This window comes from Ammodytes marinus (genome assembly GCF_949987685.1).
Source record: "Ammodytes marinus genome assembly, chromosome: 2".
NCBI lineage: Eukaryota > Metazoa > Chordata > Actinopteri > Uranoscopiformes > Ammodytidae > Ammodytes > Ammodytes marinus.
The window spans coordinates 25,694,474-25,709,226 of record NC_137231.1 but is presented as its reverse complement, the minus strand read 5'-3'; the positions used below and the strand labels follow the sequence as shown (position 1 = coordinate 25,709,226).

The 14,753-nt window shown below is 39.5% G+C and overlaps 1 protein-coding gene across 1 annotated transcript; it reads right to left on the bottom strand.

Moving 5' to 3' along the window:
• Positions 1–1,138: 1,138 nt before the first annotated feature.
• LOC307268338 (bifunctional methylenetetrahydrofolate dehydrogenase/cyclohydrolase 2, mitochondrial-like) lies at positions 1,139–14,503 on the bottom strand (the record flags this gene model as incomplete). The annotated part of the gene is made up of 8 exons (XM_080050924.1): positions 14,358–14,503; positions 11,648–11,832; positions 11,274–11,396; positions 10,577–10,729; positions 8,728–8,835; positions 4,363–4,455; positions 1,565–1,690; positions 1,139–1,254 (listed from the first exon to the last, which is right to left on the bottom strand). The coding sequence occupies exons 1-8, from the start codon at positions 14,498–14,500 to the stop codon at positions 1,139–1,141; spliced, it is 1,047 nt and encodes a 348-aa protein (XP_079907050.1). The 5' UTR covers positions 14,501–14,503.
• Between the last annotated feature and the right edge of the window lie 250 nt (positions 14,504–14,753).

Here is a 14,753-nt window from a genome sequence, read left to right as displayed (position 1 = left end):
TAACAAGTTTTTTTGTGGGGGCCCTTTACTTTATGTATGACGGGTAAAGAGAAGACGCAAAGATAAGTACCGGTAAGCATGCTGGATAGAGGGATAATATAGTAGGGTCGCAGGGCATAAACCCCTCATTACCAAGACAAATCCCCATATAAGAGACATGTGGGTGAGTGAATGTGTGATGTTCACAATAGAACAATGCAGGTGCAATGAAGTGAATCTTATGTTAAAGCCTTTGACGTCACCAGAGCTCAACCCAATTGAACTCCTATGGGAACAGCAACGAGTTAGACATTATGAAACACCATATGCGTGTATACCTTTTGGAACAATGGTGTTCATCCCTCCAGTAAAGTTCCAGAGACTTAGAGAGTCAATGCCAAATAAATATTAAACATTACTAAAATACATTATTTTGGTTGGATTGGGTTTGGTTTGGCTGGTATTTTGGTCATTTTAGGTCAAGACGCTTATGACTTAATGACAATGTCACCGGTCCAAGGACATTTGTTGAACGTTTGTAAACATCTGTAAATCAGAAAAAAAAGACTGAGAAATACTTGTATTCGCACCGCATGATTTTTTATTTAATATTCCTTGTCAAGTGAATCTGGAATGTTCAAAAATGAACCAAAACCACTTCAGTAGAAAAAATATTAGTGTAAATCCTTAAAAACTTTTAAATAAATAACTTAAATAAATAAATGCACACATTCTAAATATAAACAAAGTATATATCAAGTATGTTTCCCAGCAGATATGTAGTCTTCAGTCTTGAGGATATTTAAAGTGACTACAAGGAACTTTCAGTTTGTGTTGATTGTGGAGCCCCCTTTGGATTAAAGCAGTAGTGTTGCGAGTGTTTCTGGCGGATGCGCCACGATGAGTTGAGGGTTTTGTTTGCTTTTGCAGGCAGTTAATAATCATTGGAAAACCCTTACCCAACATTTAAAAGTTCCTTGTAGTCTCTTTAAATAAAATAGTTTGAGATGTTTGGCAAAGTGTGTCTATGTTTGTGTTAAAATAAATGAATTGATGTGTGTGTGTGTGTGTGTGTGTGTGTGTGTTTGTATGTATGTATGCATACACTTTTTTTACTGTATATCATTCAATAAAACAAATGGTTTAATACTGTGTTTGTTTAATGCATCAGGGCGTTTCTGGCAGCAGTCACAGTGTTCTTCATCAGCATGGCGACTGTCATCGGACCCACGCCTCCAGGAACAGGTGTGATGAAAGCTGCCTTCTCCTTCACTCCTAAAGCAATTCAAAGTATAGATTTTAAGTCAAGTTAAATTGTTGTTATCATTGTTAATCCTAGCTCTGGTTATTCCAAGAACCAGAGCTAGGATTGGCAGTGATAATTGTTCGAAAACAGGCCAACACAAGGTATTCCAAATGAATTATCTAGCAGCGTATCCAAATTGTACTATAAGTGTAAGTACAAAAAGTAATCCAAAAAGTTTTGAAATTAAGTATTTTTTCTAGTTTTTCTACTGCTGTAAAAACGTTGCAGCATTATTCACATTTTCTCAGAACCTTCCCTCTAATGAACTATTATTTTTACCCTCAAAATCCACGTCACCGATGAGTCGGAGTTTCCCAGTTTTCGGGTCCTGGACACGGTTTATGCCCACGTCGATGACTGCTGCGCCCTCTTTCACCATATCTGCTGTTATCAGCCCGGGAACACCTAGGCACAGAAACCAAGTTGGTAAGATCATAGTTCCAAGGAAATTATTTCAATTACACCATCACCTGGGGGTTATCACTTCAGACCATTGACACATCGTTGCTGGATTAATCTGCTTGGAAGCCCTCTGTAAAAATCAGCCCCTACTAAACCCCCATTTCCTCCATCTCTCTAAACAATGTGCATAATATTCCTGTAGAACCATCTGCGGTAATCTGTCTTTTCCTTTTGCAATGACGCTTGTCATTTCCTTTTTATCACAGGTTTTTGTGGAGCACCGCGATAATTATGATACCTTAGCTGCATGTCTAATTGTCTACAAGGAAGGAAATAATTAAGTGTGGTATATTTATGCTATTCACCAATTCTCTTTGAAGTCGGCTGCCAGAAAGCTGTCAATATGAACTCCTCAGACTACAATTAGAGCTACAGTACTCAACATTGTGATCAAATCTGAGTCAAATAACAATTAGGCAACAGATTAAATTTACATGTAAAAAAAATGCTCATATACTGTATAGCACACAGACATTAGGGGAGCTCAGTGACACACTAACCCCAAACTATGCCTGGAGTCTAATTTCCTATTGACTGCAATTACCAATAACTAGGGCTGTCAAATTAACGCGTTAATTTCGATGAATTAATCACAGAAAAATTAACACGATTAAAAAAATTAACGCAGATTAATCGCACTTCTATAATGCCCTTTCACCCGGTGCAAAAGTGGTGCGGAGCTGCACCTGTAATTTGCCGGGCCGGACGCACGGGTAAAAGGGAGAAAAGTAAAGAGAGAAGCAGGGGAAAGGGCCCGACTCGGGGGCTCTATGGACGGTTTATGGGATGCTTCGGCAAATAAGCATGAAGGTAGGAAGACATCTTACTTAATTTTCCGCAGTGTCTGTGCATTATTGATTTAGTGGGTGCAACAATGTAGGCTAGATTCAAAACAGTGAGTAGGCCATATCTCTCAATCTTCCTCCAATTTTGTTTGCTAGCTGTCTCGCATAAACGGACACCCGCCCCGTGTGTGTGTGTGTGTGTCAATATTTTTGCCTATGAGTAGGCTACGAAATGGTGGCAGTGCAGCGTTGTCTGTTGTGGGAGATGGAAAGTCGTCATTTAGTCTGCTTGTTTTTTTGAGAAAATTCGGCGCTAGTTCATGTATAAAGCTGGCTGAGGGGAGGAGACAGAGACGGAGAGCGAGCGTGCGCGCGCGAGAGAGAAACAAACTTTAGTAAGCTATACAGCTGTTTATAAACAGGCATAAAAGTGTCATATAAGTATGTGATTAATTTAGATTAATTAATCACAGAGCCTGTAATTAATTAGATTAATTTTTTGAATCGCTTGACAGCCCTATTAATAACACATTCCTTTTGTGACATGTGGTTTGTGTATGGGACAGCCTGCTGCTCATAACCAATTGCCCCTAATGGGATGAATAAAGTTGTTTGAATTGAATTGGTAATTCTACAACGATTAAATCCCCAACACAGGCTTGGTTTCCAAATAAATACACCAAAAAAAAGGATAATTAAAGTGACATCAAAACTGTTTTTGATAGTTGCACTCTGGATAAATAAGGTCCACAGAATCACACAGCGCAGTATAAATACAGTTCCTTATTTCCAAAGGTCGGACCCAAAAGCTGGATGACGAGAAAAGTACTGCTTTTAGTCAACAGGAAATGGCCTATTTCTGACAAATGAAGTAAAATATGGCACCCCAAGGCTTATACAGTCTGTTAGGAGTATTTAGACAGATTATCCTCCCCAGCATTGAATGATTGTTTTTACATTCCAGCTGCCACCTATCATGGTTCTTTAGGAAGCCGTGACCATAGCTGGAGCAGAGTAAAAGGTAAAAGGTAATTATTCGGAAACGTCGGTGTTGGTTATTTTGATAGAGACGAGATCCTTTCAAGTAAGGGCTGGTATGCACTTTCACAATATTTCATTATGGTTACATTATCAGGCCTCTTAATTCCCTCTAAGGAAGCTCCAATATAACGAAATGGCATCTGGCAAGGGTTCAAGGAATGCACACCTGAGGACAAGAACTACCTCAGAAGCAGCATAAGAAGCATAATCACTTCCGTTAAGATTAATTTGTTTTATTTGTAATGTAAAATGTTAGTTAATGGAATGATACATGACATTGCACACCAATTCCAGTCAATTGAAAGTAAAATCAAGGGTGAAAGTTAAAGTTATTACTAAGACTGTCCATTTGATTTAGTCCTTGTGGTTCATCCTTGTTTTTCTTGTAACTCACAATAAAATGGAAAGTCATAATGGACCTAAATCTACAGAAATTGTTGCTCAGTTCAAATTGAAGATAAAATAAGTAGAACTGAGGCAATTCATTTATCTATTGATCAAGTCAATTTGAAAATGTATAACAGCAATTAATTTGATTAAGCGTTTAAGAGTTTTGTTTAGCAAATATCCCAAAGATTAACTGTTTCCTAGTTCTCAGTTGTTAGCTTTAACTATTTTGCATTGCCTTATAAATGAGTCCTAAATCTTACTGATATGTCTTGAAACCCTGTGAATGGTTATATATTACTGATCAATTATAAAGAATGTTCTCATTATCAGACATGCCAATTTGGTTATTATTTCTTAGACTATAGAATAATAGAAGGCGTGTGTCTGAGGGGAATTTACCCGCAGCTGCAATAATGATGTCAGCCAGGCTGGTTAGCTCCTTTAGCTGTTCCTTTGGTGTACATCTGTGGGCAATGGTCACCGTGGCATCACCTGACAGGAAAGAAAATACTTATTTTTAAAGCAGTGAAAAATGTTATATCAATGTCTTACTATTGGAGCAGCTGTCCCTCTGAATGCTGCTGACAGTTAAACTGACTCACAATGACATTTGTGCCTGAGGAATGCCTTGCCTAATATAGAGACCAAGGGCCGGCGGTAGCCAGGGGCCAGGGTGGGCCGTGCCCACCCAAATGTGGGCTGTGCCCACCCAATCAAAAAAAATATATAAATATATATATATATATATTTTTTTTTAGGTGGAAGTCCAGACCCACTATTGGACGGACTTGTTCATTCGCTGTCCAAGAAAATGTCAAATAAAATTCAGACAATTAATTAATACTAAAGAATATACCATTACCATGCATTGCTTCTAATTGTATTATTGGGTGGGCAGGACAGCCTGCCTCCAAGTTACCCACCCGCTTATAGTGGTCACTGGTCAGCAGAGCCGGCCCGAGGCATAAGCGAAATGAGCGGTTGCTTAGGGTCCCGACTGCCAGGGGGCCCCCCCCAATTTATTTTTTTAGTTTGTGTGTTTGATATCAACATCATATTATGTAAATGTAAATTATCATGCAATAAAAGGAATACAATGTTTTGGTAGATAGTTAATAGCTTAATAATTGAATCAGTTCATCTGGGAGGTAATCCGAGGTTAACTGATCACGTCACGTTCAAGTCCATGGCATGCACAGTTAGTATTGAGTTTATTAAAAAATATTTGAAAATGGGGCTGCCCTCAGTTGCCCATGCACTGTGTATAGTCTATAGCCTATTTCAGCCTCGTCTGTGGAAAAAAAGATAACTGGACAACAGAGTTCTTCTGCTTCGTTCCTCTCACTGCATTTAAATGAATTCATTATATTACAGAAAAATATGTCCCGTAAAAGAAAAAGAGCACCAAGCCCATCCCAGAGGACCCTGCATAATATTTTTATATTATTTCAAATTTATATTTCTATGGAAAATCCATGTGTCTTTCTTCAATAGCTTCTAATTCATCCGACCCAGTGTCTCCAAATTATTTTTCACACAAAATTCCTCAGATTTAGCCTCTTAATTTTCCTCTCAAAGTGCACCAGATTCATAGCCTGGAAATCCAGACCCTGATATCTTGAACGATAGAGGGTCTGGCCACGATCAATAGTAATTTCCAACTCAAGGGGCGGCTCCTACTCGTGCATTTCAAATGCCACTGCACGCAGTTGGATAGCACTACAACCAATCAGAGCGATACACAAGGTGACGTAAGCCCCTTTCGTTTAGCGAACAGCTGTTAAACTGTTAAATTAAACGTTTGCCGTTGTCGGTCGGCAAAACAGAACATTCCACTTACTTGCTAATGAAAGATTAGAGTGCCGTCTTCCAAATCGTTAAGGGTCGAGGCCAAAGCAGTCTCAAACTCACACAACATATCCGCAGCCATCTTTGATGTTTACTATCACGGCTTCGACGTTGCATGCACGTCACTGTCGTCATCCGGTTACGTCCTCCCCAGAGTACCATATAAAGGGCTCTGGCGCGCCCATATTAGATAGAACCAATTGAAACCATAGCCAGATTTCTGGTCTTCTTGATAAAGCTTCAACGGAGCGTGTCCAGACCAACACGCTCAGCAAATTTAATTTGCCAGTGCCTAGTGGCAGGTCTGGGAATGCCAGGCTACCAGATTCATGCATTTCACTTTAAAAAGGTAAAAAAAAATCTCCCGGGGGGGCATACCCCCGGACCCTCCTAGCAGAGTTGTGACCTCGGCTGGCTACTATTTTCACCCAGCTGGACATTGGAGCCAATAGTGGAAATACTATATAGCAATGTGTATAGTATATAGCTCTGGACTACCACCATCCAGGTTGCCCAGTCCCAAAGCTTTCTCTTCAATCAGCTCAGGCTGCCTACAGTTAATACTGCGATTAAAAAAGATACATTATGTTGTATATAATGTATATTATATGTTATTCATAAACATTTTGGAGAAAAAAAACATGCAAGAATCAAATCTCCCACACAGCAACACTCAAAGTTTATTTGCATATCTATCTATCTATCTATCTATCTATCTATCTATCTATCTATCTATCTATCTATCTATCTATCTATCTATCTATCTATCTATCTATCTATCTATCTATCTATCTATCTATCTATCTATCTATCTATCTATCTATCTATCTATCCTTTCACCTTTTCAACCAGCCACAGTTTTTATTTGTTTAGTAATTCACCTGCAGAGTATGGAATTTCATAGGAAATCATAACACCACATGGTCTACATTATATGCATCGCTCAGTAGCAGTGTGGATAAGAAAAAGATTAGAAAATAAATATATATAGTTATGTATAAGTTGTGTGCACCCACTCTAAACATATATAATTATGAGGACCTGTTTATTATTATCTTGTTTAATTGTATAACCCAAAGAACTGAACTTTTCTTGAAACTCTACATAGAAACAGTATTGCATTATTGAGTGCACCACATGGCAGAAAAAGCAACATGAAGATTGTAATCTAAAATTGTATCCAAAATGAGTGATGACATCATCCTGCATAGTCAGGACAGGAGCACAGGTGGGGAACAGGAAACCACAGATACGACCTCAAAGAAGAGAAGAATCAGAGCAAAGAAAAGGCAAGTACCAGCAAATCAAACATCCAGGCTACATACCTGATGGGACTGTGTGTGTGTGTGTGTGTGTGTGTGTGTGTGTGTGTGTGTGTGTGTGTGTGTGTGTGTGTGTGTGTTCTTGTTTTAAGCTTTTTGTTGGTGCACATTGAGATCATTCAGATATTATCCTACACAATCTGAAATAAAATGCAACTAAGGATTGAAATCAAACTTTTTGTGGGGATTTGATAAGAATCCAAGTTTAACACTTGATGGGGTTCCAGTTCATATTATAGTAAGATATGACAACTGGCTTTGCAAATAATAGTTAAATATCACCGGGTGCTCTGTGTGTACTAGCTTATAAGCTTCAAGAGTACAAGCCGAAGGTTTTCAAAAACTGAATAGAAATGTTTTTTATACGTTCCTTTAAATAAAAAATAATAAAATATCCTTTTACCCACTTAGTCTATGATACATAATAAATTATGACCACTAAATCCTTATGTATCTTTCAGCCAGGTGATCATATTCGTATTGCTATTTCATCTGATTCTTTCTTTCCATGTTTTCAAAATTAAGAGAAATGAGGATACAAAAAACTTTCCAATTATTAGAGCCATTTTCCAAAAATGTAGGTTTGTGTAAATTTGACTTGCGTGAAAATACCCACACCAATGGTTCCGCTTTGAAGCCCACACCGGCAGTGACACAGATTCAACTGTATAGACCCACCCGCAATGACGCACACCAACGCAAAAAAGCGATTCTCCAGAAAATCAACTATTTCATCACATTCACTCCCAAGATTGACATCAACATCTTGGCTACTTTGTCCACTTTGGAATGTATGATGCGTCTGAAGGAATGGCCACTGTATCTTTTCCTCTTTATTTCTGCTAGTTACAGACTTGGTTGAGTGGCATTACATACCCAAGATGGTTGAGACCACCATTAAATGGGTTTAAATCCTATACGTTAACCAGGAAAGCCTAAATATGCCTTTAAGCTCCTCTATAAAGCACACTTATTGACAAGTTATATCTCATTGGTTGGATCCCAAAAAACAACTAATTCAAGCTATACGTATAAGATTATTTAAAAACAATTCATCTTTTACATTACAGTATTCCTTCTGTCCATTCCAGTTAGAATCACTTCATATATACTTCCCTGACAGCTATAGACTTTGAGTAGCAGTCACTGATCCTGTAAAACAGTGGCAGTTATTACACACTCCTTTGTGCTGAAATTACCTGTAATACCGCTATACTCAAACATAGGTTCTTGCTTCATCTGAAAAGCAAATTCCACGCAGTGCCTTTCCAAATCCCCTCCCAACTTCCTACACCCTTAAAAGGAATTTTTGTCCGTGACGGTTGAATGGTGCACAATGCCAAAAGTTTCACCCCGTTCTGCCTTTTTTCTTCACACTCCCTGTTTTTTATTTTCTGCTCTTTGAAGTCTTCCAGCAGGATGTGCACAAGCATTTATTGTTTATTTGAAAGGGTGAGGAGTCATTGAAGAGTTTATATTGTCGCATCCTGAGAAAAGTTTCAGTGAAAGCCAAGATGGTGCAATTTGGCTACAACCAGACTAACCTGCACAGATAAGGATAGATAAACTGACACACACACACAAACACACTTACCCCCAGGACGTTCATGGTTGCGATCAGTGTGCAGCAACATTGCGATTGGCATTCCAACATTTTTGGAGCGACCAGCGACCAGGACATTCTTTCCCACCGTCTCAATACCTGGGTGGGGGGAAAAATGCAGAAACAAATTCATATTTAATGCTTCATTTATTAAACCACTCAGTTGAGAGTAAAATAATTTGTTTGATAAGCACAAAATACTATGACAGAGACTAGAGCCTGGGGCCGGATTTCCCGTTTGACTGATCACCCAGGCATGTGGAGGGAGGTTAATTGTACCACAGTCTGGCACCACAATGTCGCGCCAGTTACTACATCTTTTGTCAGCAGACACAAAAGTCAAGTTATTGACAATGGTAGGACAGGTATTTATTTATTTGAGCGATATCTCACTTTGCTGATATAGTATATGAAACATACTTTATCTGAAGTCATTTTTTCAAATAAAAAACAAAGTGTATAAAACAGCAATAAACAATCCACTGTGTGGGTTAAATGTATTTATTTACTTATTTTGTCAGTTCTTTATGTTCGCATGCATCATTTGTGTGAATACAGAAATATATCTCGACTTCCCTGATCAACTTGCTAACTATATCACAGTTAAACATATCAATGGTTCTAATTGTTTTTTTGTTTGTTTTTTGAACCATATACGATGTTTAATAAAAATGGCTTTTAGTATTTAGTCCTTCTCCTTGCTCTATCTTAACTTGATTCTAAGTGGGACCTGATAAAAGTCGAATCATACTACTGGGTCCCTCCAGAACATCTGAAGTAAATGATGCTGCAGAATTTGCTTGTCTGTAGCAAACATCCCAAACCATCTCAACTTGAAGGTCAACAATACAACTATTTCTCCCTGCCCAAAAAGAGTGAGACAGGGAGGAAACCCTTCACCGTCCAAATGGACAACAGCATCAGTGGTATGGGAATGGCAAAAATCATCTGATAGCTAACAGATTGTAGGATCTCTGGCTCGTTCATGAAGAGCACTCATCATTACTACCATCATGATTATCTTTAACATTGCATCCAACAAAAACTTCCAACATTGTCAGGGATCCTTCCCATACTACTGACTCCCTATGCTGGCTTTCTGGAAAGTACAAAGAAAATATAAAACCTTTTTCACTCGACAGCGGATTTTGATTTAGAAGGTTTAGCTTTGCTTGGACATGAACAACAGCGCCTTCTACCTGATTTAACAAGTAAAGCAACAACAGAGTTACTAACACTGACAGACAATTTTCTGTCTGTCTGTCTGTCTGTCTTTCTTTTTTTATTTCTTTTTTTACATTCCTCAATTCTTGAATGGCATCTAGAAGTATAGTCGGAATGTAGATTTTGCATTAAATCCCTGGTGAAATTACAGTGTGAAAATATCTGTTCTGCAACTGACTACTTTTCTTCCGATATACTTTTATTTGTATTTTATATTATTGTTGTACTGTATATCATGTTATTAAAAATCATCAAATTCACCTCATTTTGTAACTCATCATGTTACGCAAGTGAATGTTGGGTCGTTTCTATGAGAGTAGTTTGTGAAAAAGAGTTGCGGCACTATATTGAACTATTTCTCTACATTTGGCCAAAATATTTACATCATTACTTTGTCGAGAAGATGACTGAGTGATCCGGTGCATTTACACGTTGGATTGAGTTGAAGTGAAGGTGGGAGAGTTATCGTTAGGTGCCATCTAGTGGGCCAGACATTTTATTTTAAAAGACAGAGGCAGGTCAATGCTCCTCTCTTTGCCTCCTGAGTTCACACCATGAAAACCAGGGAACAACACCAGTATTCAAAGACGGAGCCCATGATATTTTGGTGGTTTACCTGCTCTTTTGATGATCTCCCAAACGGCGGCAGGTGTGGCAGGCACCATGGATCTCTGGTCCAGACACAGCTTACCGATATTCACAATATGGAAGCCATCCACATCCTTCTCTGGAGCGATGGCATTACATACTGCTCGCTCATTGATGTGCTCTAAAGAGGGGAGGGAGTAAGACAAACGAACAGACTTGGAACACGAATGCTGATTACTGACCACCATCATACAGTGGAAATAAATTATGTATGAGGATATTTTGAATATTGCCAGTCAGGTTTACAAAATAATAATGGTGCAGTCAGCGATATATCTGGTATGTGAACAAAGGTTATGTAAACCATCGTAGCTATCGACATGCCCATTTACGAGCCTTGGCTGTGGATTAACACTGGAGTTTTTTTCAGCGCACACACAGTACGGACAGGCAGCGGATCATGAGAAGATATTCACTGATTTTGACAAAAAGTAATTTAACAACAAGCATCCTCCTGAATCACTGACTGCACCTTTAAGTTTAGGTAAGAAATTTAATTATTTAACTAAAGGCCACCTTAGTCCAATTTTCATATAGTTTCTACAAAGATTATTTGCATTTTAGGGAAGAGCTATATAAAAGATATATATACACAGATCAGCTAGTTTATTTATGTTTGACGTCAGTGAGGAGATGTCATTTGCAGCTGTAGTGCCTTTGTTTACCAGGAAGTGGCAGCTGCACCAAGAGGCCACTGACCCTCCAGTCACGGTTCATCTTGTCGATCAGCTCCAGCAGCTCCTCCTGTGAGACTGAGCTGGGCCGTACCACCGTGTCACTGGAAATACCTGGAGCGCGCGCGCACACACACACACACACACACACACACACACACACACACACACACACACACAAACTCCATGTTCAAATTGCAGTTGTGTGAAATTACACAACATGAATATTGTGTTTATCCATGTGTATCAACATTTCCATGCATGCCTGAACATATGAAATGCATTAAGATAGATCTATGTTGTCTTTGTTGATCCGCATGATACGAGTTATGCATACAGGAATACATGCAATGCTCATATCTGACCCAGAATATTGGCAGCCCGAGTCTTGTTCTTAACATAGGTGCGACTGGCTGGGTCGTCCCCCACTAAGACCACTCCAAGGTGGGGTCTCATGTTGCCCTGAGCCACGAGCTCTTCCACATCACGCTGGATTTCTCTGTGGAGCTGACGAGCCAACTCTGTCCCCGAAATCACCACAGCGGCAGGCCTGGAGGGGTCATATCGTAAATACATGAATGGATGCACTTATACAGCACACACCACATCACGGGCTGCAAGACAGAAATCAAAACCAAAGTATATTGAACACATGACCCAAATGATGCTGAAATAAGACCTAAAATTATCTAGTTCCAGCTTCTCAAAGGTGAAACTTTACTGGTTTTCTCTGTCACCTGGGATAGTGGATTGCATATGGTTGGGTTTAAAACAGAAGATAACAACTCCACCTCTCTGTACTATATCCTCAACGTTTGCATTAAACCTACAGTGTGTAGAATTTTGGGTTTTATTTCCTAGCAGATTTTGTAGAAAGTAATTATAATATCCATAAGTACATTTAATTTAGTGCATAATAGCTGAAACATTTTTTTTGAATTATTATTTTTTCCCTTAGAAAGGGTCTCATATATGTCCATATTTCTGCATATTTTGAGAGGCACCTATTTGCAGACCCATGGGGAAAGTGGAGCTCCACCGGAAGCCACGCCCCGAACTCATTTCATTGGTCAGAATTATAACCTACTCTGAATTTGTTTTCTTCTTTTTGTTTTACTGCCGGAGTTCACCTAGCGGTGAATAATAATACACAGTTTCCACCGGTTATGGTGCTAGTACACAGTAAAATACGTCAGTTTGTTAAGGGTCCCAAGTGGCCAGGACGGTGGTAAAAAGTAGATGTTGAGGTAGAAGATGACACCACATTAAAATAAATAACTCATTTTAAAAAGTGCAAAAACTATCACAATTAGGTCTATTTCTAGTAGGCCTATCTGTCTAACAAACAATTAGGCATATCTGTGTAACAAATATATAATTATCCTGACTTCCAAAAGCTGCTTGTCTGAGTCATGGTCTGAGTGTGTGTCTTTTCCTGGCTGAGGACAGAAAGCCATTCTGATACTTGTACTTTACAGTACAATCATTGAATGAAGCTGTCAAATGTACCGGCACTTATAGCTGTCAAATTTACAAATCGTCTTCTAAACCAATGAAATTTAGAGTTCATGGTTTTCCACCAATGAAATGACGTTGGGGGAGGGACAACGCTTTTGACCAATGAACGAATGAACTGAGTTTGGGTCGTACAATTCTGACCAATGAAATTAGTTCGGGGCGTGGCCCCATCCTATTTCCGGTGGAGCTCCGTTTTCAATGGTTTCCCCCATGGGTCTGCAAATAGGTACTCTTGCATATTTTGGACCAAGGCCTTGTGCCGCCATCTTGAAAGTGTCATAGTTGGAATGTCATCAGGTGCATTGTTTAAAATGTAGAATTGTTCTTGTCCTTGAAGGCCACTGTAGCTTCTGTTATTATTCGAAAGGGTTGGGGTTACCCAGGGAGTGTTGCATTCTAGAACTTTGTAGAACTTTCTTGATGATGTCATATTACACACTGCACCTTTAAAGCTGGGGTGGAGGATTGATTTGGGGAGAAAATGGCAGTTGGGATAGAGATTCGAATCCAAATACCTCAACCGCTCCACTTGTTCTCTTTGGTCCCTCCCTGACACGCTCTACAACAACAAAGTCGTGCCAAATTGAATGGACAGTCCCAACAGCCAATAAGAACAGAGAATCTGAGCCTTGCTCTGATTGGTCAAAGTGTACAGCTCATGTTAACTTTGACCAATCAGAAATCATATACCCCAGCTTTAATTTAGGCCTACATCCCATGCATTTTTTATACAGACATTCGTGTCCTTTTCAGGATGAATTGACATCATATCACCAGCATGATCCATTGACATTACATTTCCTGCATTAGGTAGCCTACATCAGGTGGAAATGTCAGGTGAAAAGTTGTAGCCTATTTTTTTTTTAGTAAAGGCATGTGCAATTGAGTATTAAAAACTAACACAAAAAAAGCACCAAAGCTGTTTGGTTCCCCGTTTCTCGGCACTTTTTGAAGAAAAATAACAGCAACCATTGTCGTTCGAGCTGTAAAGGACGTAACTATCTGTAACCAAGTAACAAAAGAAAACAAATAACGTAAAAAATAACATTGTTCTGTTTCGTGTGCAGTTTATTTGAATATTTATTTTATTTTAATTATTATTGTGGCGGTAGGCTGAATGACTCTTGAGAGCTGTTTGTTCAGAGGGCGACCTTACTGAGGTGTGGGGGCATTTGTAGCACCGGTGGATCTGGATCATATTAAAGACTTAACTGTAGCAACCGTCCACTATCATCTCAGCAGCGAACTGCGCTCTAGGGACGAAGTGTGGTCACCGCACCGATACGCTTCAACCGATAACACTGCGACGAGTTGTGTAAAATGTACACGTCTGTTTAATCACACCTTTAATTAACCTCTCTCAGCTAAAGGTCTGTTCTCTAAACCGGCCCCTCTCCGTCGTGAACGGTGAAACCTGCTGTCAATCACCATCATCTGGCACGTGACGGTACACACGCCTTCACCGGTGCTGAAGCTCATCCCTCCGCAAAGTAAGACCGTAGATTTAAGGGCGAGCAAATAAAATAACAGCGGTGTTTTAAACGTTGTGCCATTTACCTCTCCGCCGACTGGTGTAGATGTCTCTTTTGACTCTCGCATTTTCTGTGCGTCCGCAGTTTGGCCCGGCAGCAGTGATGGAGTAACGCTAACGGGCTACAAATCCTGAAGGAGGAGCGTAGCGGTGAAATAGAGGCCGCCATGTTTGTGTGTGTGCCGTAGAGTGCGTCGTGCGTGTGTGCGTGCACGAGAGGGAGGGGGGAATTGTATAGAGACATGACAATATATAGCTGATGAATGATTGCGCTGTGCTCTGCATACTGCACATGCTGAACATGCCTATTCATTGCCTAAGAGGAAGAGGGAACAAGCTGCTATTATATATTAGGCTTCTTCAATGAAATAAGAATACATTCATGAATTTAAAGAGCTGCAATAGGCCCAGCAATCATGAGC